Below are 25,466 nucleotides of genomic sequence, written 5' to 3'. Positions count from 1 at the left end.
ATCTAGCTTTGTCTCCTTTACTGCTTCATAAAAAGAACAACTAATTGCTTGCAAAGATCTTTCCAACTACAGTTTGTTGAAGAAAGAATACATTTGTCTAACTTACTTAATTAGACTATTTGTGACTTAGTCTTTGTTTTCAAAATGTTTTCTAATTCCAATAGAAAAAAAAGATTGGTTATCTTGTACAATTTTGATAACATTAAACGAAATTTAGTTTGAAGGGAACAAGTCAATGTTCAAATTTCATTTTGAGTCAGACAGTAAATCTCGTTAACAAAAATGGAGCCTGCCTACATCTGTCAGTGCTTCCTTGGGGAAAAAAATTCTTATCCCAGGGTTTCATCAATCTAGAATGGCAAGTGGTCGTCTATTAGCATTTACTCATCTTTTTCAACAAATACCATGACTCAGATGCTCATATTAAAAATCAGTGGAAAGTCACTTCTCAAGTGCCATCACCTGAGGGAAACTAAATATAAGTCAATGTTTTGGGAAGTGAGTTTCCTAATTAGTTCTCTGAATCTATGAAAAAAAAAATAAATGGAGGCATTTCACATTCATTCAGAGCAAATATTTTCTTTCTTTGTTCCCAGAATTCAAGCTGGCCTGACAAAATCTATTGTAACTTCACTACTCTCCTTTTCCCATTAACTTCAGAGAAATCTCTAGGATAGAAGTTTTCAAACTGTATTTCCTATGATGACTATAGGCCTCACATTAAAGTCCTCCTAAATTCAAACTATGTTGCCCAACTGCATACTTGCTGTATCAGACATTAAACCAGAGAGTAGGGTAGAAGTGTGTGTAAGGTACAACAATCTATGTTTTAATAAGACTTGGAAGCGATTCTCAGGTAAGCAAGTTTGAGAACAGCTAATCCTAGGGGAAGGAAAGGATGTGTGTTTAAAAGGCTATGCTGCATTCTTCTCTTACAGTTATACAGTTGTGAGCTGACATGATTGTTAGCAAGTTATTGTAGCAACACCAATATTGTAGTATTCAATAAAGAATCGTGATAAAATTAGCATGACTATTCCAAAATTCCTAAGATTTACATTCAGCAAAATGGACTTTGCTTTTTAACCTTATAGCAGAAAAAGCATGATTTAGTAAGGTTTTGTGTTTGATAAGTGAAACCATAACTATCTTTAAAACATTTCTTTGAACTTGACATAAATTCTAGTAGAAAAGTATATGTATTTGTAAAGAAGCTAATCTGTGAAATTTCAAAGTAGCATTCTGAGCAGTGACTTCCAACTGCAAAAGGGTTAATTGTTATTAAATTTTATAATACATTATAGTAGATTTTTTTTTACTTTAAAATTTTTTTTAATTGCGAAAAGAAGAAAAAAAACATAAACAAAAAACAAGTTTCCACCTCTTCCCAGCCTCCCATTTCCCTTCCCCTCCTCCCACCCTTCTCCCCCTCCTCCCACCCTTCTCCCCCTCCTCCCACCCCTCTCCCCCTCCCCCCACTCCTCTCCCCCTCCCTCTCCAGTCCACAGAGCAGTCCGGGCTCCCTGCCCTGTGTTAAGTCCTAGGTCCTCTCCGTCCATATCTAGGAAGGTGAACATCCAAACTGGCTAGGCTCCCACAAAGCCAGCACATCAAGTAGGATCAAAACCCCCTGCCATTGTCCTTGGTGTCTCATCAGCCCTAATTGTTCGCCATGTTCAGAGAGTCCGGTTTTATCCCATGCTTCCTCGGTCACAGTCCAGCTGGCCTTGGTGAGCTCCCCGTAGATCAGCTCCTCTGTCTCAGTGGGTGGATGCACGCCTCGTGGTCCCGAATTCTTTGCTCATGTTCTCCCTCCTTCTGCTCCTCCTTGGGACCTTGGGAGCTCAGTCCAGTGCTCCTGTGTGGGTCACTGTCTTGATCTCTATCCATCACCAGATGAAGATTCTATGATGATATGCAAGATATTCGTCAGTATTGCTCTAGGATAGGGTCATTTCAGGTTCCCAATCCTCAGCTGCCCAAGGAACTAACTGGGAACCTCATCTTGGGCACTAGGGAGCCCCTCTAGGGTCAAGTCGCTTGCCCACCCTAAAGTGGCTCCCTTAACTAAGAATTGTGGTTCCGTGCTCCCCTATCCACCTTTTCTTTATCCCAATTCTCCCGTTTCCCAGGTCCCCCCTCCTTCCCTTCTACCTTTTCTCTCCCCATCTCCCCTTACCCCCATCCCACCCCACCCCCAAGATCCCATTTTCTCCCTGGAAATTTGGTCTACTTCCCTTAGCGAAGAGGACAACTATATGTTTTCCTTCGGTTCACCTTCTTCCTTAGCTTCTTTAGGTTCACCTATTGTAGACTCCTTGGTCCTTATTTATGGCTAGAAACCAATTATGAGTGAGTACATCCCATATTCATCTTTTTGGGTCTGGGACACCTCACTCAGGATAGTGTTTTCTATTTCCATCCATTTGCATGCAAAATTCGAGAAGTCATTGTTTTTACCGCAGCGTAGTACTCTAGCGTGTATATATTCCATACTTTCTTCATCCATTCTTCCATTGAAGGGCATCTAGGTTGTTTCCAGGTTCTGGCTATTACAAATAATACTGCTATGAACATAGTTGAACAAATGCTTTTGTCATTTGATAGAGCATCTCTTGGGTATATTCCCAAGAGTGGTATTGCTGGGTCCAGGGGTAAGTTGATCCCAAATTTCCTGAGAAACCGAAACACTGACTTCCACAGTGGTTGCACAAGATTGCATTCCCACCAGCAATGGATGAGGGTACCCGTTCTTCCACAGCCTCTCCAGCAAAGGTTATCCTTGGTGTTTTTGAGTTTAGCCATTCTGACAGGTGTAAGATGATATCTCAAAGTTGTTTTGATTTGCATTTCCCTGATTGCTAAGGAAGTTGAGCACGACGTTAAGTGTCTTTTGGCCATTTGAACTTCTTCTGTTGAGAATTCTCTGTTCAGTTCAGTCCCCTATTTTTTAATTGGGTTAATTAGCATTTTAAAGTCTAGTTTCTTGAGTTCTCTATATATTTTGGAGATCAGACCTTTGTCTGTTGCGGGGTTGGTGAAGATCTTCTCCCAGTCAGTAGGTTGCCTTTGTGTCTTAGTGACAGTGTCCTTTGCTTTACAGAAGCTTCTCAGTTTAAGTAGGTCCCATTTATTCAATGTTGCCCTTAATGTCTGTCCTTCTGGGGTTATACATAGGAAGCGATCTCCTGTGCCCATCTGTTGTAGGGTATTTCCCACTTTCTCTTCTATCAGGTTCAGTGTGTTCGGACTGATATTTAGGTCTTTAATCCATTTGGACTTGAGTTTTGTGCATGGTGAGAGATATGGGTCTATTTTCATTCTTCTACAGGTTGACATCCAGTTGTGCCAGCACCATTTGTTGAAGATGCTTTCTTTCTTCCATTGCATACTTTTAGCTCCTTTATCGAAAATGAGGTGTTCATAGGTTTGTGGGATAAAATCCGGGTCTTCTATACGATTCCATTGGTCGACTTCTCTGTTTTTATGCCAGTACCACACTGTTTTCATTACTGTAGCTCTGTAATAGAGTTTGAAGTCAGGGATGGTAATGCCTCCAGAAGATCCTTTATTGTATAGGATTGTTTTGGCTATCCTGGGTTTTTTGTTTTTCCATATAAAGTTGATTATTGTCTTCTCCAGATCTGTGAAGAATTTTGATGGGATCTTGATGGGGATTGCATTGAATCTATAAATTGCCTTTGGTAGAAATGCCATTTTTACTATGTTGATCCTCCCAATCCAAGAGCAAGGGAGGTCCATCCATTTTTTGGTATCCTCTTCAATTTCTTTCTTCAATGCCTTAAAGTTCTTGTCAAATAGATCTTTCACTTCCTTGGTTAGATTTACCCCCAGATATTTTATGCTGTTTGTGGCTATCGTGAATGGTGAAGCTTCTCTGATTTCCCTCTCTGCTTCCCTATCCTTTGTGTATAAGAGGGCAACTGATTTTTTGGAGTTGATCTTGTATCCTGCCACATTACTAAAACTGTTTATCAGCTGTTTAAGTTCTTTGGTGGAGTTTTTGGGGTCGCTTATGTACACTATCATATCATCTGCAAATAACAAAAGTTTAACTTCTTCCTTTCCAATTCGAATCCCCTTGATCCCATTATGTTGTCTTATTGCTATTGCTAGAACTTCAAGCACTATATTGAAGAGGTATGGTGAGAGTGGACAGCCTTGCCGTGTTCCTGAGTTAAGCGGGATGGCTTTGAGTTTCTCTCCGTTTAATTTGATGTTAGCTGTCGGCTTGCTGTATATAGCTTTTATTATATTTAGGTATGACCCTTGTATCCCTAATCTCTCCAAAACTTTTAACATAAATGGATGTTGAATTTTGTCAAATGCTTTTTCAGCATCTAATGAAATGATCATATGGTTTTTTTCCTTCAGTTTATTTATATGCTGGATTACATTGATAGATTTTCGTATGTTGAACCAGCCCTGCATCTGAGGAATGAAGCCTACTTGATCATAATGGATAATTTTTCGGATGTGTTCTTGGATTCGATTTGCCAGTATTTTGTTGAGGATTTTTGCGTTGATATTCATGAGTGAGATTGGCCTGTAGTTCTCTTTCCTGGGTGAGTCTTTGAGTGGTTTTGGTGTCAGAGTAATTGTGGCTTCATAAAAGGAATTTGGTAATGACCCTTCTGATTCTATATTGTGGAATACATTAAGGAGTATAGGTATTAGGTCTTCTTGGAAGTTCTGGTAGAATTCTGCATTGAAACCATCTGGTCCTGGGCTTTTTTTGGTAGGGAGGTTTTTGATAACAGCTTCTAATTCTTCGCGACTTACAGGTCTGTTTAGATTGTTCACCTGGTCCTGGTTTAGTTTTGGTAAATGGTATTTATCTAAAAAAGCGTCCATTTCTTTTACATTTTCCAGTTTTGTGGCATATAGGCTTTTGTAGTAAGATCTAATGACTCTCTGAATTTCCTCTGTGTCTCTGGTTATGTCCCCCTTTTCATTTCTGATCTTATTAATTTGCGTGTTCTCTCTCTTTCGTTTGATTAGTTTGGATAGGGGTTTATCTATCTTGTTGATTTTCTCCAGGAACCAGCTTTTTGTTTCATTGATTCTTTGGATTGTTTTCTGTGTTTCTATTTTGTTGATTTCAGCCCTCAGTTTGATTATTTCCAGTCTTCTTCTCCTCCTAGGTGAGTCTGCTTCTTTTTTTTCTAGATCTTTCAAGTGGGCTGTTAAGTCTCCAATATGTGCTTTCTCTGTTTTCTTTAGGTGGGCACTTAGTGCTATGAACTTTCCTCTCAGGACTGCTTTCATAGTGTCCCATAAGTTCGAGTATGTTGTTTCTTTATTTTCATTGAATTCAAGGAAGACTTTAATTTCTTTCTTTATTTCTTCCTTAATCCAGGTATGGTTCGGTAGATGACTGTTCAGTTTCCATGAGTTTGTAGGCTTTCTGGGGGTAGCATTGTTGTTGAATTCTAACTTTAATCCATGGTGATCTGATAAGACACAGGTGGTTACTAATATTTTTTTGTAACTGTGTAAGTTCGCTTTGTTACCAAGTATGTGGTCAATTTTCGAGAAGGTTCCATGAGCTGCAGAGAAGAAGGTATATTCTTTCCTCTTTGGGTGGAATAATCTATAGATGTCTGTTAAGTCCATTTGCTTCATTACCTCCATTAATTCTCTAATTTCTCTGTTAGGTTTCTGTCTGATTGACCTGTCCATTGGTGAGAGAGGAGTGTTGAAGTCTCCTACTATTAGTGTGTGCGGTTTGATGGCTGCCTTGAGTTTTAGTAATGTTTCTTTTACGTACGTGGGTGCTTTTATATTAGAGGCATAGATATTCAGGATTGAGACTTCTTCCTGATGAATTGTTCCTGTTATGAGTATAAAATGTCCCTCTCCTTCTCTTCTGATTGATTTAAGTTTGAAGTCAACTTTGTTAGAAATTAGTATGGCCACACCTGCTTGTTTCTTAGGTCCATTTGCTTGATAAGCCTTTTCCCAGCCCTTTACTCTGAGTAGGTGCCTGTCTTTGTGGTTGAGGTGTGTTTCTTGTAGACAGCAGAATGTTGGATCCTGTTTTCTTATGCAATCTCTTAGCCTGTGCCTTTTTATAGGTGAGTTGAGCCCATTGATATTAAGTGATATTAATGACCAGTGGTTGTTAACTCCGGTCACTTTTTAAGTAGTAGGGTTTGTATGTTTTCCTTCTTTGATTTGTGCTGGTGAAGAGTCTCTAGATGTCTGAGTTATTGTGGTCATTGTTGGACTCCTTGGTTAGTGATTTTCCTTCTATTATTTTCTGTAAGGCTGGATTTGTGGCTACGTATTGTTTAAATTTGTTTTTATCCTGGAAAATTTTGTTTTCTCCATTTATAGTGAATGAAAGTTTGGCTGGATATAGTAGTCTGGGCTTGCATCCGTGGTCTCTTCATTTTTGGAGAACATCTATCCAGGACCTTCTGGCTTTCATGGTTTCCATAGAGAAGTCAGGTGTAAGTCTGATAGGTTTACCTTTATAAGTAACTTGGCCTTTTTCCTTTGTGGCTCTTAATATTCTTTCTTTATTCTGTATATTTTGTGTTTTGATTATTATATGGCGAGGGGATGTTTTCTTTTGATCCAGCCTATTTGGTGTTCTGTATGCTTCTTGAACCTTCATAGGTACATCTGTCTTCAGGTTGGGAAAGTTTTCTTCTATAATTTTATTAAGTATATTTTCTGTACCATTGAGCTGCACTTCTTCTCCTTCTTCTACTCCAATTATTCTTAGGTTTGGTCTTTTTATTGTGTCCCATATTTCCTGAATGTTTTGTGATGAGAGTTTGTTGGACTTGCTGTTTTCTTTGATCAGAGTGTTTATTTTCTCTATGTTATCCTCAGAATCTGAGATTCTTTCTTCTATCTCTTGTATTCTGCTGGTTATACTTGATTCTGTAGTCTCTATTCGTTTACCTAGATTTTCCATGTCCAGTCGGCCCTCTGTTTGTGTTTTCTTTTTTGCCTCCATTTCAGTTTTCAAGTCATGAACTGTTTCCTTTATCTGCTTGATTGTTTTTCCTTGGTTTCCTAGGGTATCATTCACTGATTTACTCAATTCCTCGAACTTTCTATTATACTTCTCATCCATTTCCATAAGGGCGTTTTTTAGATGCTGTTTAAGGGTGTCAATCACTTTCATGAAGTCAGATTTTTCTACTTCTTCTTGATTAAGGTGTTCATGTCCTCCTGTTGTGGGGTCACTGGCTTCTGGTGGTTTCGTGTTGTTTGTCAGATTGTTGGGAGAATTCCTGCATTGGCGTCTGCCCATCTCTTCCTCCCAATACTCCCCTTTGGATCTTCTTTTATAGGATCAGGTCTTCTTGCCCACTGATGTACCTTCCCAGTGATGTCACTCCCCAGAGATGTTCCTCCACAATGATGTTTCACTCGGTGCCCAGAACGAAACTCCACGCTGCTTGGTTAGCTCGCGAACAAAGGGCCCTCCCTGCTAGCTGCGGGCAGGCTATGGGAACAAAGGAGCTACCGGCCACCCCTATGTCCTCCCGGTTCAGATTCGGTCCCAGCGCCCTAGCAGGCTGGGCAGGGAGGCGTTATGCCCCAAAGGAGGGAGGGAGACAGGGGGTGTGGGGATCTGGATGTAAGCTGAGTGGGATAGGAAGAGAGAGGGGGTTTAGGCAGTATAGCCCCTGTAGGATGTCCAGGAAGTGTGGGCGGATATTATAGTAGATTTATTTGTCTGTAATATCTGTTTCACAAAGCATAGTACTAGAAGCATAACAGTTATTAAACTGGCATTAAACATTGGTTTCTAAAACCCTTATTTAGGAAGCATTTACATCCCAGAAATAGTTACTATAGCAAAGAAATTTGCATTCTAAATTTTTTCTAGTACATGGTCTAAGAGTAAACATTTTCTGTATTCAAAGAATTGAATTTATGTTAGAGTTTGCATTTTATTGATATGCACTATGGATTAGATGCAGTCAGTTAAGCCTTTTTTGGGCCAATTGATGTACCATCTCCAATGTCAATCTGAGAAAATCCTATATAGTGTACTACATCCCTGGATTACCTTATCTAAGTATTGCATGGACATTTCAGATGATATGTTTTGGCATGTGGTCATTTTCATTAACTTATTAGGGATTGATAAAGCATCTCCCCCCTTTTGACACCTTGCCATAATTGAATATAAATTGATTATAAATCAGAATACCAGATATTCAAGCAATAGATTGATGGGGCTTCACCGGTCTCTCGCAGAAATGATGCTCATGTTGGATATTGTAGAAATAAATAAATAAAAACAGGAATAGAAGTTTTCTGCTTGGTGTAGGCTAATGGGAAAATCCCATCAGCATACTGGGTTTTATTTTCTCTCTTATTAAATGACATGGTAACTGATTCCAACCACATTAAATTGTAAAATTTGGAAGGAAAGGGGAAAGAATACAAACTGTGAAGTATTGCCATGTCTATTGTGTATGTTTTCTTTGTTGTTGTTGTTTGTTCATTTGTTTAAAGAGCAAAGTCATAATTATACCCCCCCACACACACACACTCAGTTTCTCTCAGAACTGAGCCATCTAGCTTCCGAAGTCTGCCCTATTTGAATTTTCCAAAAGGCTTAACTTTTCTCCTTCGTTCTTTTTCTGTACTGTTTACCCAAACACCTTGGACTTCCTTATTCTTTCTCTAAAGTTCTTTTCCCTGTCTTGTGATGGTCCTTGCAGGCTTACGTCAATGACATGGTTTTTCCTCTTCTCCACTCTCTTCCTCCAGTTAGCTAGCTGTTTGTTGTTACAGACTGCCCACCCTGGGATTTTTTCCTTTAAGCTCAAATACAGTCTTCTTCCAGCTTTAAAACAAAACAAAAGAATTTGCAAAATATATACCTTAAACTCATTTAGAGATAGTGGAAAACAATATTAGTTGCTCATAATTTTAGAGTTTAACATATTTGAGTAGTCTGTTTGAATGTAATATTTTTCTCAGTTTTATTTTACTTATTAGATTATATATAATATACATGGCATACTCTGAAAAGCAAATAATTTTGCTATTTTAAGCATAAGTGTGCTGTATAGATCACATATATTCATTTTTAAGAGAAATTGCTTTAGAGGGCATCTCTCTATACTTTATACTTATTGTACTCACTTATTTCATTATATTTTGTGCAACCAAAATATTGTAGCTATAAGCTATTTTGAGGATGTTTTTTTTTAACCCAAACCTTGTAAGAATCAAAGTGAGCATAATCTTAAGTAACAGAAGTGCAAAATAAGCCCAGAATTCTAGCTACCATAAATAAAAGACCAGAATTCTAACTTTGCAAAAACTCGTAATTACTAGCAGTGGGGAAGGGGACATGAGGACAGAAAAGTGAAAGTTAGTGATTTTGTTCATACTTACATACTCTCTTATTTTGTCTGAACTTTGTTTCTTTTCAGAGATAGAATTCTGTGAAACTCCTCCTGCTTTGTGCTCTGACTACCAGACAGACATGCATGGCGTTTCTCGGCATGGCTACCAGCTAGACATGGGATCTGATGTAGACACAGAGACAGAAGGTGCTGCATCACCCGACCATGCACTGCGAATGTGGATAAGAGGCATGAAGTCAGAACATAGTTCCTGTCTGTCAAGCAGGGCCAACTCTGCATTGTCCTTGACTGACACTGACCATGAAAGGAAGTCTGATGGGGAAAATGGTAAGAAAGCTACATCTGCAATTTAAATGAAATTCAGGAAGAATGGCTTTTCCCCCTTTGCTTTGTTATCACTTTCTATATCTGCCCATCTTTCATTTGGCATGCAGAATACAAATACATGTTATCAGGTTCCCAGGAACAAGGAGTATACTTAAATATCTGGCAAATAGACACATTTATTTATAACGACACAAAATAGTCTTCATTTCTATGGAACCCCTGGAGATATTATCTCATGTAGTCAGCAATATAGTGAATGTCTTATTCATTACTCACCTTTTATTTTCATTTTTATTTTCCAGAGCTACCCCAGTGGGATTTATTTTAGGAAGTACTCATTTCTTGTATTTGGGCTTTATATCAGTGTGTGAACAATGAGATGAACAATTATATAGCACACATACTCTCTGTAGGGGCTCTCTATTTTGATCCAAATTAACTTGCTGAGTTTATAAACAGATTCACATTAACCACATTAGAATGAAATCATTTCACAAACACAATTATTTTAAAAACATCAGTCATTTGCCAGACAATAACTACTAACGGCAATATCATTATATTGTAATTATATATGATTTCCTTATACAGTTTAGAAAATGAAATGGTTTTGCTTTTTGAGTTTTCAGGAAGGAGTTAACTTATTTAATGTATGCTCTTCTGCCTCTATCAAAAATAATTTCATAATAGACACATTAAACAATTATTAATCAAGTTAATCTAGTCTACCTATCATTTTCTTTGTCACAATATTATATGAGTTCCCTCTTATCCACATTCATGCCATCCAAACTGATTTAAACCATTTTAAAATGACAAATACTATATGTTCCTCTCATCTGAGGTTCCTAGATTTTATACAGTTACAAAAAATTATTTATATATTTTTATGTGAAAACAGAAATGCATTCTTCTAGGAGAACAAAAGGACAGGGAGATTTGGGGAAAGATGATATTAGACAAATATACTCAATATTCTATATATACCTGTAAGAACAGAATTTAAATGAAAACAAATAATTGCACAGAAAGCATCATGTTCTATGTTTCAGTCTAATCCTCTCAGAACTGTTTGAAATCTCATTCAGGGAGACAAGATTCTCTGCTGGCTGGTGCCCTTTTCTTCTTCCAGCATGAGATTCCTTGAGAAATTCCCATTTCTTTGGGGTCCATAGTTTTAGTCATCTGTTAGTCAATTGAAAGACACACCTGTCTCTTTTCAATATCTTCATCTCTTCCACGCTGGTTATGGCCCCTCACATAAACGATTGCAGTAAGCTCACTCAGTTGAAACGAACGTTGAGAAAGAAGTCCCCCTAGGCTGTACTATTCTATCTGTATATGATCCTCTATGGGAGGTTAATTTTAGGGATGAGGAAAAAATGAAGAACTAAGTAGCGCTAATGTTTCCACAACTCTGAAAACAATAAACACTATTGATTTCTACGCATTAATGGGGAAATCTTATGATACATACATAGATAATTTTTCATTAATGCAATTATGTTTAAAAATTCTTGATGCAATTTTCATGTTGAAATTTTAGGAATCTTAGATAACTAGGACAATTAATAATTGGTAAAATGTTTATTCTTACAGGTTTTAAGTTCTCTCCTGTTTGTTGTGATATGGAGGCTCCAGCTGGTTCTACTCAAGGCAAGTGTTTTGAAATATTTGACTAAAAGTTACTTTTACCTCAATCAATAATGACACCTACGTAGTCTGAAAAATGAATATTTACCAAATAACGAGTAACTCATAAGGCTAAACAAATGAAATTATCAGAGATTAATCTAGTGACCATGCGCCGACTTGTTTTTCTCCTTTAATTGAGTGTATTTTGCTTATGAAGAGAAGCTGGAAGACAGGTAGCGATAAGGATAATACATGCTTTCATGAAAAATATTGATTTGTCTTGGGGTTCGTGCCTAAATACAATAGCTACCTTTTTGTTCTTGTTCTTGTTTTGTTATTTTGTTTTGGATTTAGAATAGCTTTAGCTTTACCGTGATGTAAATCTGATACTGTCATAACTTTCTCGTGCTGCCTAGCAGATAGCCTTCGTCCTTCTCTCAAGATGCTGCTATCTTGGCCTTACAATTGCATTTTGTTCATGTCATCAATTACAAATACCTCATTAAAAAAGAAAAAAAGCAAAAGGCAGGTCATCATTTAATGAAGATTTTTGTTTTTGCAATTCTTCAGGAAGGGGGCATTGATGACTATGTGTGTTTTCATGTTGTACTCATTGAATTTGTTCCTTTAAAGAATGATATGGAGAACAACATTTATAAATGATTTGCATGACTCAGTTTGTACCTTGTGGTAGGTCCTTTCATCAAACCACACTTATTAAAAATTATGCGGTAGTTAGAATATAAAAACTTAGAATAGGAATTAAAACATAGACAGTAGTAATATTTATTATTGTTGTTGGATCAACATTTCTAAATCCCCAAACATATCATTATATGATGCTCTCATTTCAGTCTCAGACCTATTACCTCTATTTCATTATTTCTTTTGTAACATAATCTTATCATTTCTCCCTTCCCTTTCCTCCTCCTGCCCTTTTTGCAAGAGGGTTAAACAACAATGTATAAACCCATTTTATAGTAGAATATCTTCTAATCCTTTCATCTCTCCTAAATCATATTTTATATGATGTGAAACTCAACAGCTCTACTTAGAGTCCTGTGTGTCTTACTCTGACTCCTACTATTTCCAATAAGGAGTATATAACTCGAGATCTCATCTATAACATATAATAAGGTTCAACTAGTGTAGAAACTGCAATTCTTCTCAAATGATAATCATCAGGGCTGGCCTATATTCAGTATTTTCTTAGAGAAAGCTTGAGAGTGTAAATGCTTTTCTTTTCCTAAATGTATGTTAATTTAAATGAAAAAAAATTCAACTCATTTAACTTTGTGTTTGCATGTAAATGGAGCTATTTATTTCCCACTGATATCATCCATTCATGAAAACATGCCTAGCAGAGTATTTACCTCATTAACTCATTAACTTGAATTTATATATTCTATATTTGAAACATAAAAATCCATAAAATATTTTTGATTTATAGGTTTCAGCAGTTCAGATTCCATGCCATCCTATTTCATGGTTCAGTTAGTCTCAGTGACACTTTATTTTGTTTCTGACTTCCTATACTTTTTGTTCTTTTTCCAATTATTGATGACACTATAGAAACAATATTATGAAGCACCTAAGGATGATTAAAGTTTCACTACTGTGAATGAGGCATACAAGCTTAGATAAAGGAAATTGTTAATTCAGGTGAGTTAATCAACCCGAAAAGAATGAATCTAAGAAGTGAAATCAAAGATGTTTATGGCTCTGTCCATCACATGCGTCCTGTACGACTTAGTGGTACTTAGTGGTTCTACTTACATTTTCAGAATATTGCCTAAACAGATTGATTTCTTTCATTTAATCAATAGACTAAGTCTTAAAAAAATGTTTTACCCTTTTATCAACCATGTTTTGTTGCTGTAAATTTAATTTAAATCTGTAACATGTTTTAACCCCTAAAGAATTAAACTAAAACTTAACTTGACTGTTGGAATATTTGAACAAGGAGGGAAAATAACAGGTAACAAAAATGGATACATTTTTCTAGGTTTTCACAGAACTATCAGTATATTATTATGTTTTTCAGTCCTGCCCTTTTGTCCCCAGACAATCCTTTAACACCTATCAATACTTAATTTTCTATTAAGAAAAAAGCATATGCATTAGCTAGCTGAACCTTGAGGCCTGAGTACCAGTTTGATATCATACTTCTTTCATTATACCCTTCTCACACTCCCTTTTCAGCCTACTGTTAGGGCCTGAGTCCTAGACTGTCATACCTCACAAAAGGTGTTATCAAGCACTAGACTAGATAGAAATGTGGCCTGCTTTATTCACTGTTAAAGCTTCGATACCTAGCCACAGCATATAGAGCATAATTACAAAGTAGACAAAGAAGAATCATGTCATGTTCTGAGGTTTGGGAGCTTTAAAGCAAGAGATAATATATTTTCATGAATTATCTATGATCTCTTTGAAGGATAGAAGTGCTACATCGAATCAGGCCTGTGGTTATCTAACAAGCAACTTTGCCTCTGAAAAATGATCACTTCATTTCATCATTTCTTGGAACTATCTAACAATACTACTTTATATTAGTCAATATTCTCTGAAGGAACAGCTTATACAATGAATATTCATATATTAAACAGGGGATTTATTAGAGTTGTGAACAGGCGGCTACCTGGTTAGGCCAAATCTATTTCCTGACTGAAGGGCCAAGAATCTTGTAGTTGTTTAATCTTTGATACTGGATGTCTCAGCAGTCTCAACCTGGTGTTAGAATCCTGAAGGATTCCTATAGAACTGCTCCTCAGTCAATGTTAGAATCCTGAAGAAGTAAGTCCTGATACCAGGGAAGGAATGCCTCAGTAAAAGGATAGCTGAATTTACCAGTGAGAGTGGGGACAAGATGACCAAAATCAAAAGCTTCCTTCTTCTATGTCATTGTATGTGCCCTGTCGCCACAAGATATGGCCCAGATTTAAGGTTTATCTTCGCAACTCAAATGACCCAAGCAAGAAAGTTCTTCATAAGTGTTCCCAGCTGTTTGGGTTATAGTTGAGTCTGGATGTCGATAAGTTAAAAACTATGATTAGACATCTTAATTCTACCACTTGCCAACTTGAATATAAGCACATCTCCTTATATCATGCTTGATTTCCAAATGAAAACAAAAACCACATCATAGTTATAATTTCTGCAACTGGTCACATGACTTTAGCTGGTATTTCTAACTACTTTCTTCTTCTACCCATTCTGTATTTTTTCCACCCACAGCAACCTACAGATTAATAAAAACCCAGAAGCAGATATTGGGGATAAACCTAAAGATCAGGAAAGGAAAGCAGCGGAGCCACTAGAGAGCTCTTACCTCTGAGAAATCCTCAGACTGAAAGAGAATTAGTTCCTGTCTCATCCCACTTTATATTCCTCTCTAGTGCTAGGATTCAAGGCATATGACTCCCTAGTATTGGGATTAAAGGTGTGGGACACCACTGCCTGGCTGCTAGTGGCTTAGTTTTCAAGTATTCAGACAAGCTTTATTTATTAAAATACAAGCGAAATATCCCTATAGCAAGCACCTCAGCTGCTCTTAGTACTTTTCCAGGAGGAATGGCCCTATTATTTTATTCCTGAAGGATCTGTGCTCTTTGTAATACTGTCAAGATTGGGTTGTTATAGTTTCATATTAACTTTAACCACAAAATGTGATAGCAACAAGAGATTCTCTAACAGGTCTCCTGCACTCCAAGTATTATCTTTCTCACCTCTGTTATGGAGAAGTGAATCAATTTCCACCTGGAAGCCTAAACCAATCACCCCTTTATAATACTACTATTCCTATTTTAGCCTGTTGACTTATGGTCATCAGAAGTCCAAAGGGGCCAGTCAGAAATCTGAGCTTCTAGCTCAGATTTTATGTTTACTGGTAGTAGCATCCCCCCACTTGGAACCAATATTTCTGTCCCAATAGAACTTAATGTTATGGGAACAGGAAGCAAAAATTTTCCTAATGGGTCATTATGGGTGATAGTGAGTGGATCCATACCCATTTATACCACTTCATTCCTGGACCCCATATATTCTGGCTCTGAGAAATACATTACCATATATTCAGGTTAATTCTCCCTAATTGTAACACTGTCTTCAAATGCCATTCTACCTTTCTGTGAAGTCAACTGTTTGAGAATGGTGGGCAATATAATAAGACCAGTGACTTCCTTGAGAGCAGACAAGTTGTCACCCTTCTAGGCCTATGAATTTAGCTGGTCAGGGGCGATTCTGTGTAGAATGTTATAACAGTAGATAAGGCACTCTGAGTTCCTGTATGGTAGGTTTGTCAGAATAATCATGTGTAAGCAAGGCAAATCCATAAGCAAAATAAACAAAGATTCTAGGAAGTTCAAAGCACTTGCCTTTCCACATTGGAAGTAGGCCAAAATAGTCAATCTGTTACCTGGTAGCTGGAAGGTCATCCCTGGGAATGGTATCATATTGGAAGGTCAGTGTTAGTCCCTATTTTTGGCAGATCTGGCACTCAGCAACAACTACAGCCAGTTCACCTTGGTGTGTGGAAACCCATTTGTCAACCCCATGTACAACCTCTATTTCCATCATAATGACCTCTGTTCATGGGCCTATTGACAGCGTGGAATGCTGTTGAGTGATGCTGACCATCCACAAAACAGGTCATCCTATCCTGTTGTTTAGCGACCTCTACTGAAGTTACCTTTTAATGAGCATTTCCGTACTATACAAGCCTCTTTACATACATTTAGAAAGATCTATTCAAGTACTTGTTCCCCAATATTTTTTTCGTAAATTTTCTAATCATGTTCTTTCCAAATCCCTGACCATCCAGCCAATCCACTGGCTACTGCACATGAATCAGCAGACAACTGGAAATATGGACATCACTCCATCCAGGAAAAATGCACAATCTTGTGTACTATTTCTACCCACAATGAAGATTTCTCTTCACTGATGTCTTTCAGGCTTGTTACAGAAAGGAGCTGTAATGACGCAGCTGTCCACTTCTGGGTATTCTTTGCATAGCATGCAGAAACAGAACAATCAGTCAAAAAGAAAAAGGCTCAAATCACCTCTTCCTCAGTCAAATGCTAATAAGGCATACTACCTGAGGCTATAGGTATATGATTAAGAACAGAAATGATTTAAACAGAAGTAGAAGTCATAGACATTAAGACAACTTCATTCTGTACTTTGGTTGCATTGTTAGGACCTGCTCAAGTCTGATCACACACACACATACACACACACACACACACACACACACACACACACACACATATATATATATATATATATATATATATATATATATATATAATAGATTGCTGCTGTGCACATCCCAATTTATGGTTCAGGGTGGGGTTAGACAATACCCAGATTATTATATAGGCAGCTCAAGTTGCTTGACAATTTGGTGGCCAATGTTCATTTTTCGCTAGGGCCCAATAATAGACCAAATATTGTCTCTTAGAATGGAATAGTTGTCTGTGAATGATGGCAGAGCTCTGCTTCAACATTTCTAGTGTTTTCATAGTGATTTGCCTATATGTGAGTGCCAATGTCTCCAGGCAACATCTTTTTCTGACACGGACACCTCAAGTACCATCAGGTCTTCTGGAACGTATTGTCCAAGTAATACAGCAATTTAAGCCTATTGAAGGGTCTTTTCCTCTTTCAGTCCCCATTCAAAGCTAGCAGCTTTCTGAGCTACTTGATACATGAGATGGGATGACACACCCTAGTAAGGAATGTGCTGCCTCCACAATCCTAGCAAGCCTGCTTGGTGGTATGAAGGTTCAGGAAAAACAAATTATACTTTACTTTAGGAAGAATATCTGTGCCCCACACAAGTGAACTTCTAGAAATTTCACTAAGGTAGAAAGCCCTAGAATTTTGTTTCAATTTGTTTCCCATCCTCAGCTTCCCGTATGTGTTACCAACAAGTTCACAGTGGTTTCTACTTCCTGCTCACTTGGTCCAAGCAGCATAATGTTATCAGCATTGCGTATCAGTGGGACATTTTGCAGGAGAGACAGATGATCAAGATCCTTTCAAACTAAGTTATGACTCAGAGAAAGAGAGTTAATATACCCTTGAGGTAAACTTGTAAAAGGATACTGCTGGCCTTGCCAGCTGAAGGCTAATTGCTTCTTGTGATCCGTATGGATAGGTATCAAGGAACAGGCATTTTCTAGGGTAGTAGCTGCATACCATGTACCAAGAGATGTGTTAACCAACCATAAAGTTCTTCAAATGCACTGTGGCCTTTCCCATCATTTTGGATGTTATCTTATTAGTGAGTGACACTTTTTCTGAAGGATCAGGCTTTGCACAGCTTACCCACTCTAGTCTGAGGTTTCCCAGAACTTTAAAATTCCTTCATCAACACAGCAAAGAAATATAAAACATCTCCATCATCTTTTCAATAGACCATCTTATGACAAATTTTGGTTGTGCAAGCTTCCATACTAAACCCAGAGGGCCCATATCAGAAAACTCAGTCTGATCCAATTTTATGATCCTTCCACCATTATACCATTATTGCATGTCCTTAAAATCTATCCCCATATATATTCCTCAGACTTCTGCTTGCATGAATTAGCAAAATCATTACGTTCTTTAGTGACATATTGCACATCCTCATGGCCTATACTTATTATCTCCCTAAAAGCAGGTTTAGCTCCGAGTCTGGATATAGTTCTGAAGGCACATAGGTAGGCGCTGAGTGACATCAGTATTGTTTTGTCTGGCATCTCCTTCAGGCAAGATCACTACTAGTCCAGCAGACAGTGATGGATTAATTTCCTCAGGCAAAGGTGGAGAGGGCAAGGCTGCAGTAGATGGGAGTGGAGAAATTACCTCTGCTAAGGGTGAAGGGACTATTTCCTCAGGTGAACTAAGCCCCGCAGAATCTTGGGGTGCAAAGTTCTCAGCCTCAGTGGGTTCCTTGTACACATCTTCATCACCAGTTATAACATTCTTATCAAACACTGCACTTATTTAACCACTTACACCCTCTTAGGCTGGGATTTGAATTTTCATTGAAATACAAGTAATCTTATACTGATGGTTTGGGTTTGATTTTCCATAACTTGAAATCTATGGCTGCTGGGAAGATTCTCTTCCATGACACACTTATAAACTGTTAGTCTGTTTTGTTTACATCTGGAGCCAGGCACTCAATTGTGTCACTGAGTTCTTTCCTTTCTTTTGTCATATATCCGAAGATATTACAAGTTGGTTATTTTTATCAAGGAGTTCACTCTTATGTTTCATGAATATACCCAGATATACTAAAAGCACCCAGGCAGAATCATTATTTTTCTCATTTTTCCACAAATTGCCAAATGTTTTATGCATTGAATCACTAAATTCCCTTTTCTTTACAATCAGGAAAATCAAATGAATCTATCCTGGTAAGTTCGTTAAGTAGTTCATACCATAGATACTTAATGCTCTCCGTGTACTGAAGCGAGGCTTCAGTAATTATAGGTAGTAACAGATTAGAAAGCCAGTTCCCAATATTTAAAAAAAGAAGAGACAGGTGGATTATTATAAATTCAAACCCAGCCTGGTATACAGGGTGAGTTCCAGACCAGCTAAGATTATATAACAAACCCTGTCTCAAAGACTAACAAACAAAAAATTCAAACAAACAACAAAAAAAAGTCTTTAAAATTTTCTTTCTCTAGAACCCATCCTGCTTTCACAATCTGTATTTGCCAGGGTTCCATACAGGTACAGAACTGATACACCAAATATCCGATATTAAAAGGGAATTTATTAGAATAGCGTACAGGCTGTATTCTATGTAGTTCAACAGTGGTTGTCTCACATCTGAAAGATGAAGAATCTGGTAGGTGTTCAGTCCATGAGGCTGGATGTCTTAGCCGTCTCAGTCTTGTGGCAGAGTCCCAGAGGATTCCTAGAGAGCCGCTGGTCTTCAGTCTACATTGGAATCCCAAAGAAGTAGGTACTGAGACCAGTGAAGGGGTGCTTCAGCAACAGGATAGGTGAACATGCCAGTGACAGTGAGGGAAGGCAGGCAAGAAGCAAAAGATTCCTTCCTCCATATCTTTTTGTGTGGGCTGCCACGAAAGAAGGCATGACCCAAATTTAGAGTGGTCTTAATAACTTTAGTGACCCAGTCAAGGAAGTTTCTCACAGGTGTGCTCAGCTGCTTAACTTAGCCATCAAACTAATTAACTGTCAACCTCAGAAATTAGAATAGCTCACAGTAGTTAACTCTGACTGTACACTGAGTTGAAGGGAGAAACCTTGATCAGCAGCTAATTTGGAATAATCAGTTTTCAAAAATGTGTTTTTCTATGTGTCCTTAATGAAAAAAAAATGGACTATAAGATTTGAAAACAAAGCTGTTTGTTAAAAAGGAAATAGAAAGAAATAGGAAGAAAAAGCATTTGTTATTTTTTTTAATTTATTAATTTATTAAGGATTTCTGCCTCCTCCCCGCCACCGCCTCCCATTTCCCTCCCCCTCCCCTCATCAGCTCAAAGAGCAATCAGGGTTCCCTGACCTGTGGGAAGTCCAAGGACTGCCCACCTCCATCCAGGTTTAGTAAGGTGAGCATCCAAACTGCCTAGGCTCCCCCAAAGCCAGTACGTGCAGTAGGATCAAAAACTCATTGCCATTGTTCTTGAGTTCTCAGTAGTCCTCATTGTCCGCTATGTTCAGCGAGTACGGTTTTATCCCAGGCTTTTTCAGACCCAGGCCAGCTGGCCTTGGTGAGTTCCCGATAGAACATCCCCATTGTCTCAGTGTGTGGGTGTACCCCTCGCGGTTCTGAGTTCCTTGTTCTTGCTCCCTCTCCTTCTGCTCCTGATTTGGACCTTGAGATTTCTGTCTGGTGCTCCAATGTGGGTCTCTGTCTCTGTCTCCTTTCATCGCCTGATGAAGGTTAATATTCAGGAGGAGCATTTGTTAATTTTAATAAAGTGTGAATTAAAAAGAAATTATATTTATCTATAGGTATTATGATAATGATAACTCTATTCAAACAATATTTATTGAACACTACATATTCCCAAGCTTTGTATTCAGTATTAGAGATGCATGAAAAATGAATTATATACAATCCCTAACCTCAAGGCATTTATATACTGGTGGGAACCATTAATGCCAAATTAATTAAGAGGATTTATTATAAGTGACAAAAACAATTTGAGCAACATTAAACAAAATCTAAATATATTAAATGGTCATGGGAATTCCTCGTGGGATTCAGTGCAACAAAAGGCTAGACTGCAAAAAGTAACTACATAGAAAGATTTGTTAAGACATTTCCTTTTTCATATGGATCCCTCTTTTCTTTAGGAGCTTCACAGACAAGGGTAGATCTGACACAATTCCATCACAGCCAAGAAATCCATGACTGCTCCCTATTGCTTTTGTACTTCCTACCCAGAACCCTGACAACATAGCATATACTACCAATAAACACCATACTACCATAGCCTTGTGTATGCCATTTTCAGACCCTAAATTGCTTCACAAGAACATCTGGAGTTGTGAGACAAAATGGCCTAGATGAAAACCTGGAGGCTTTTGAATGACATGTAGTATGTATGCCAAATGAGGAGTTACCTTTCTGATAATTGACCATGTGGGACCATTCATGCACATTTACTGGAGGGATTTGTTTCTTTTACATTTCTTTCCTGTGCTTTCTATGCTTTCCCCTGATGTTCTAAGTTATACAGGACACTTCTATAGCAGTGAGAACAGTTCCTTAGGAACCATCTAAAAGTCAAAAGAAGTGTGTGAAACAATGCAATGATTTGGTAATAGCTTTGGCATGAACCCTGCCATATAACTGGCACTCTAATGGTTCTGTAGGAACCATTATGCATGTATGAGGCAGTGCAGTTGACTTTTGTAGCAGCTTTTTTGGAGAGTTACATGGTCAGAGGAAGTATATAAGTCATTTGGGTTGCTTTAAGTGTGTGCCACATGTTTCCGTGATGACTGTGATACTCTTAGAATTGAAAACCAGTTTAATGATATTGAACTTTAAGCTATTGTCAGGGTACATAGAAAAATACATATTTTTGAGTAGATAAACCTTTACTAATATGTTTTTGTGATAAATTAATATCTGCTAATAGTTTAAAGTAGATACTGTAAGAACAGTTGTAAGTAAAACCACGAGCCAGTCTGTTCGTCTTCACCTTTTAGGTGCCACTCTTGAGTGATGCTCATTTCCGTATTATCAGTGAATGGACAGATGGCACTACATGATACACAAAGTCTAGTAAAGTTTTCTAGTTCAGATATTCGCATATTTCCCTGTTTGTTGCAGAAATCCATCTCGTCCTCACTGAGGCATGAGATCTATTCAGGTAGGAGTCACTTTTATCTTTAGCTGTTCCAAAGATACAAATCAAGGTCTCTGTCAGTTTGTTCTTTAAAAATAGTGCTACTACTGATCTCCTACACACATATCTTCTTTAATACCTATTGGCTACTTTCTTATAAGTGGAAGGGATAGGGCTGTAGGAATGGTCATTTAATGTTACCTATCACCAAATTTTCCCATTAAAAAAGAACCATTAGTTTATCTTTCTGCTAATGCTTTATGAAGACTATATGTTTTCTCATATCACCTTCAATGCTGGCAGTAATAAAAAAGATTTTTAATATATATTCTGCTAAAATATAATAGTGTCCCTATAATATTATTTTTTGTTTATGAGTGAGCTTAGAAATCTTTGTATATGTTAATGAAGTTTTTATCTCTTATTCTCTCAATTTTTATAACATTCTCTGTTTATTTGTCTACTTATAATTACTAAGGAAAAAATTGGCAGTAAAGTAGAAAAATACAGATAAAGATATAGACCACAGTAAAGAAAATAATAATGTTTTCTAAACATCAAAAAATTACCTTCATTCATCAGATAAATTTACATTAAAACACACTGTGAACTCCTGGAGCTCAGCCCAGTGCTTGGCTGTGGGTCAATGCTTCGCTTCCATCAGTTACTGGATGTAGTGAAGAGAGAGAGGAGGAATGATATTAGCAAAAGGGGTCAAGATCATAATGGGGAAAATCACAGAGACCCAAGTTAGTGGGAGCTCACTGACTCTAGACTGACAGCTGGGGAATCTACATGGGACTGGATGTGGGTAACAGTTATATGGCTAGCTTTGTTTGTAGGGCCCCTGGCAGTAGGACCAGGAATTATCCCAGGTGCATAAACTGGCATTTTAGAGCCCATTGCCTATGGTGTGATACCTTGCTCAGCCTTGATGCAGTGGGGGAGGGACCTGACCCTGCCTCAGTTTGGTAAGCCAGACTTTGTTGACTTTCCAAGGGAGGCCTTAAACCCCTGTGATGAGTAGATTTGGGCTGGAAAGAGGAGGGGATCAAGGGGAGAAGGGGAGGGAGGGGAAACTGGGGTTGGTATGTAAATGAAAAAAAAAGCACTTTTAAATAAAAAAAATAGAACTGATTTTAAAAAAAAACTGGCAATTGAGTAAAGGTGGTAGCATGTGGGTGGTCCTCCCCAGGAAAGAGCACACTTTTTAGTTGTCCATTGTCAAGTGGGCAGGACTAAAAAATGTGCATACAAGTAACATTATATGGACTCAACATGTTATATTTAGGAATATACAAAAACAAATACATATGTGCATGCATTAACAACTAGTGAAAAAATTGGATCATGAATTTGGAGGAGAGTGGGGAGGAATATATAGGAAGGTATGGTGGGAAGAAAAGGAAGGGATAAATTTTGCAATTAAACTGTAATCTGAAAAATAAGCAAAAAATGCAGTGAGAAATGATTGCCTAGAGTATTAGCTGTAACACATATTTCATAGCATATACTTTTTGAAAATTAATACCACATACTATTATAGGATTATAACCAAACACAGTTTTATGAAAGAAAATTTGACAATATCCCACAAAAACTGAGCCTACATCTCCATTGACATAGTAATTTCAGTTCGCGAAATTTAGCTTTCAAGTGACCATACAGTGTTATATAGTAGGATGATCCAACAACTGAAGCATTGTTGGAAATATTGAAAAAGCAGGCATACTGAACAAGATGTTTAACAAGTAGCCACCTGAATGGTGTATAGACAATTCATGCCCTGAAAAACTGTCTAGCCTGAGAAAGTGTGAGACACAAATAATAAGTGGGTTGTCTCAGAGGAATTTGGACAGAGATGTTCTACTACTTTCAAAATGTGTATCTATTTATAATTATTAAACATTTTAAGCAATCCTATGTGATCTACCAGTGATTATAACATTATTCTTTGTAACCTTTATGTTTATATATATATATATATATGTGTGTGTGTGTGTGTGTGTGTGTGTGTGTGTGTGTGTGTATCAATATATCAGGAATATTTTTAACTCATTTGACGGAAGCAAAATGGGATAACTTTATGCATTTTAGTGTGGAACAATCTTTAAAATACATCATTAAATCAAACCTCAGTCTTTGAAACACTGTGTGTTTTAATGTATTTTTGCCTGTAACTCCATGTATGGGCTATATTTAATGTAACTTAGTTCACTATAAATTTAAAGATAAATTTTAAGAACAAAATTTTTATAAACGTATCTCTCTTTGCTATGCTCAGCACCCTCTGACAAATTTTGTTCCCTTCTAGTCCTTTGTACTGTTCATTATGATCTAGTAAATTCATTTCCTCCTTCACAAATAGATCACAATCTCCAATTACAAATCACAATATTCAGTATAGGATATTTTATATGTAATTTTAATTGAAATATACACATATCTTCCTATATGTATAGATTGCTTTGGAACCATTAAGAGTAAATGAACAATAATTATTATTACATTTGTGGAGAGCTACTTACACAGCTAAGAGGTAGATTCTGAAGGCAGCTAGTTTTTTTCTATTTACTTTATGCCCTTTGAATTTCTTATCATATGCTGATAATTTTTATTTTACATTATTTTAAATGAATGAATTAATATATCACAAATGAAATAATGCAATTTGCCTGTCCTCTGGAGTGATTTAAAACAGTCAATAGTGGCTGCTTATAGAGGATTTTTGAGTGTCTTATGATACAGTATACAAATAAATCATCTGGGTAGGAAATACCTTAAATATTTCCTTTATATCAGTCTCCAGTTTCAGCTATTGGTTTCCTTCTTTTTTTCTTTTACTTTTTTTTATAAATTAATAAATAAACTTTTTTTCCAGCCTGATCAGTTTCCCCTTTCTCCTCTCCTCCCAGTCTCTTCCCCAAACTTCTTTCTCCCCTGCCCCACACCATCCACTCTTCCTCCTTTAGCTTCAGAAAAGGACAGGCCTCCCATAGATATCAAGCAACTATGGCATATCAAATTGCAGAGAGACTAGGTGCCTCCTCTCCTATTAAGGCTGGACAAAACAACCCAGTAGGGGGAAAGGGTAACAGAGTCAGAGACAGTCCTTGCTTTCACTGTTAGGAGTCCCACAGAAAGACCAAGCTATATAACTGTATCATGTGCAGAGGGCCTAGGTCAGTCCCATGCAAGCTCTCTGTTTGGCAGATAAGTCTCTGTGAGCCCCCAATTAGCCCAGATTAATTGATTCTGTGAATATTCTTATGGTGTTTTCATCCCACTAGTTCCTACAAACCTTGCTCCCCCACTTCCACAGGATTCCCCAAGCTCTGCCTAATGTTTAGTTGTGGGTCTCTGCATCTGTTTCTATCGGTTGCTGAAATAACAACTGGACTAGGCACAAATCTATGACTATAGTAGAATATCATTAGGAATCATTTCATTGATTTTTTTTTGACAGTCATGTTTGGTTCCACCTGTGTCCTGGCCCTTAGGGGTAGTATGGGTCTCAAGCTGAATCGGTCATTGGTTGGCCACTCCCATAAATTTTGTGACACCCTTACCCAAGCATATCTTGTAGACAGAACAAATTGTAGGTGAACGGTTATGTGACTGGGTTTGGGGCCCAATCCCTCCACTGGAAGTCTTCCCTGGTTATAGAAGATGGCCAATTCAGGCTCCATAACCCACAGTGTTAGGTATCTTAGGGTCACCTTCATTTATTCCTGGAAATTTCCATTGTGCTAGGTTTCTACTCATCCCAGAGATGCCCCCAATTCCAGTTGTCTCTCCCTGTAAT

General features: G+C 37.6%; 1 protein-coding gene across 1 annotated transcript in view; it reads left to right on the top strand.

Moving 5' to 3' along the window:
- The window catches only part of Tenm1 (teneurin transmembrane protein 1), a 577,348-nt gene that overhangs the window by 71,095 nt on the left and 480,787 nt on the right, over nucleotides 1–25,466 (top strand). The window contains 2 exon segments of the mRNA XM_041639938.1: nucleotides 9,438–9,698; nucleotides 11,298–11,354. Of these exon segments, the coding sequence (XP_041495872.1) occupies nucleotides 9,438–9,698; nucleotides 11,298–11,354 (318 nt within the window).

This window comes from Microtus oregoni, unplaced genomic scaffold (assembly GCF_018167655.1).
Source record: "Microtus oregoni isolate MIOR12 unplaced genomic scaffold, Mior012 000061F_ref0000440, whole genome shotgun sequence".
Taxonomy (NCBI): domain Eukaryota; kingdom Metazoa; phylum Chordata; class Mammalia; order Rodentia; family Cricetidae; genus Microtus; species Microtus oregoni.
The sequence above is the reverse complement of the archived record's forward strand: the minus strand, read 5'-3'. Positions and strand labels throughout refer to the sequence as shown.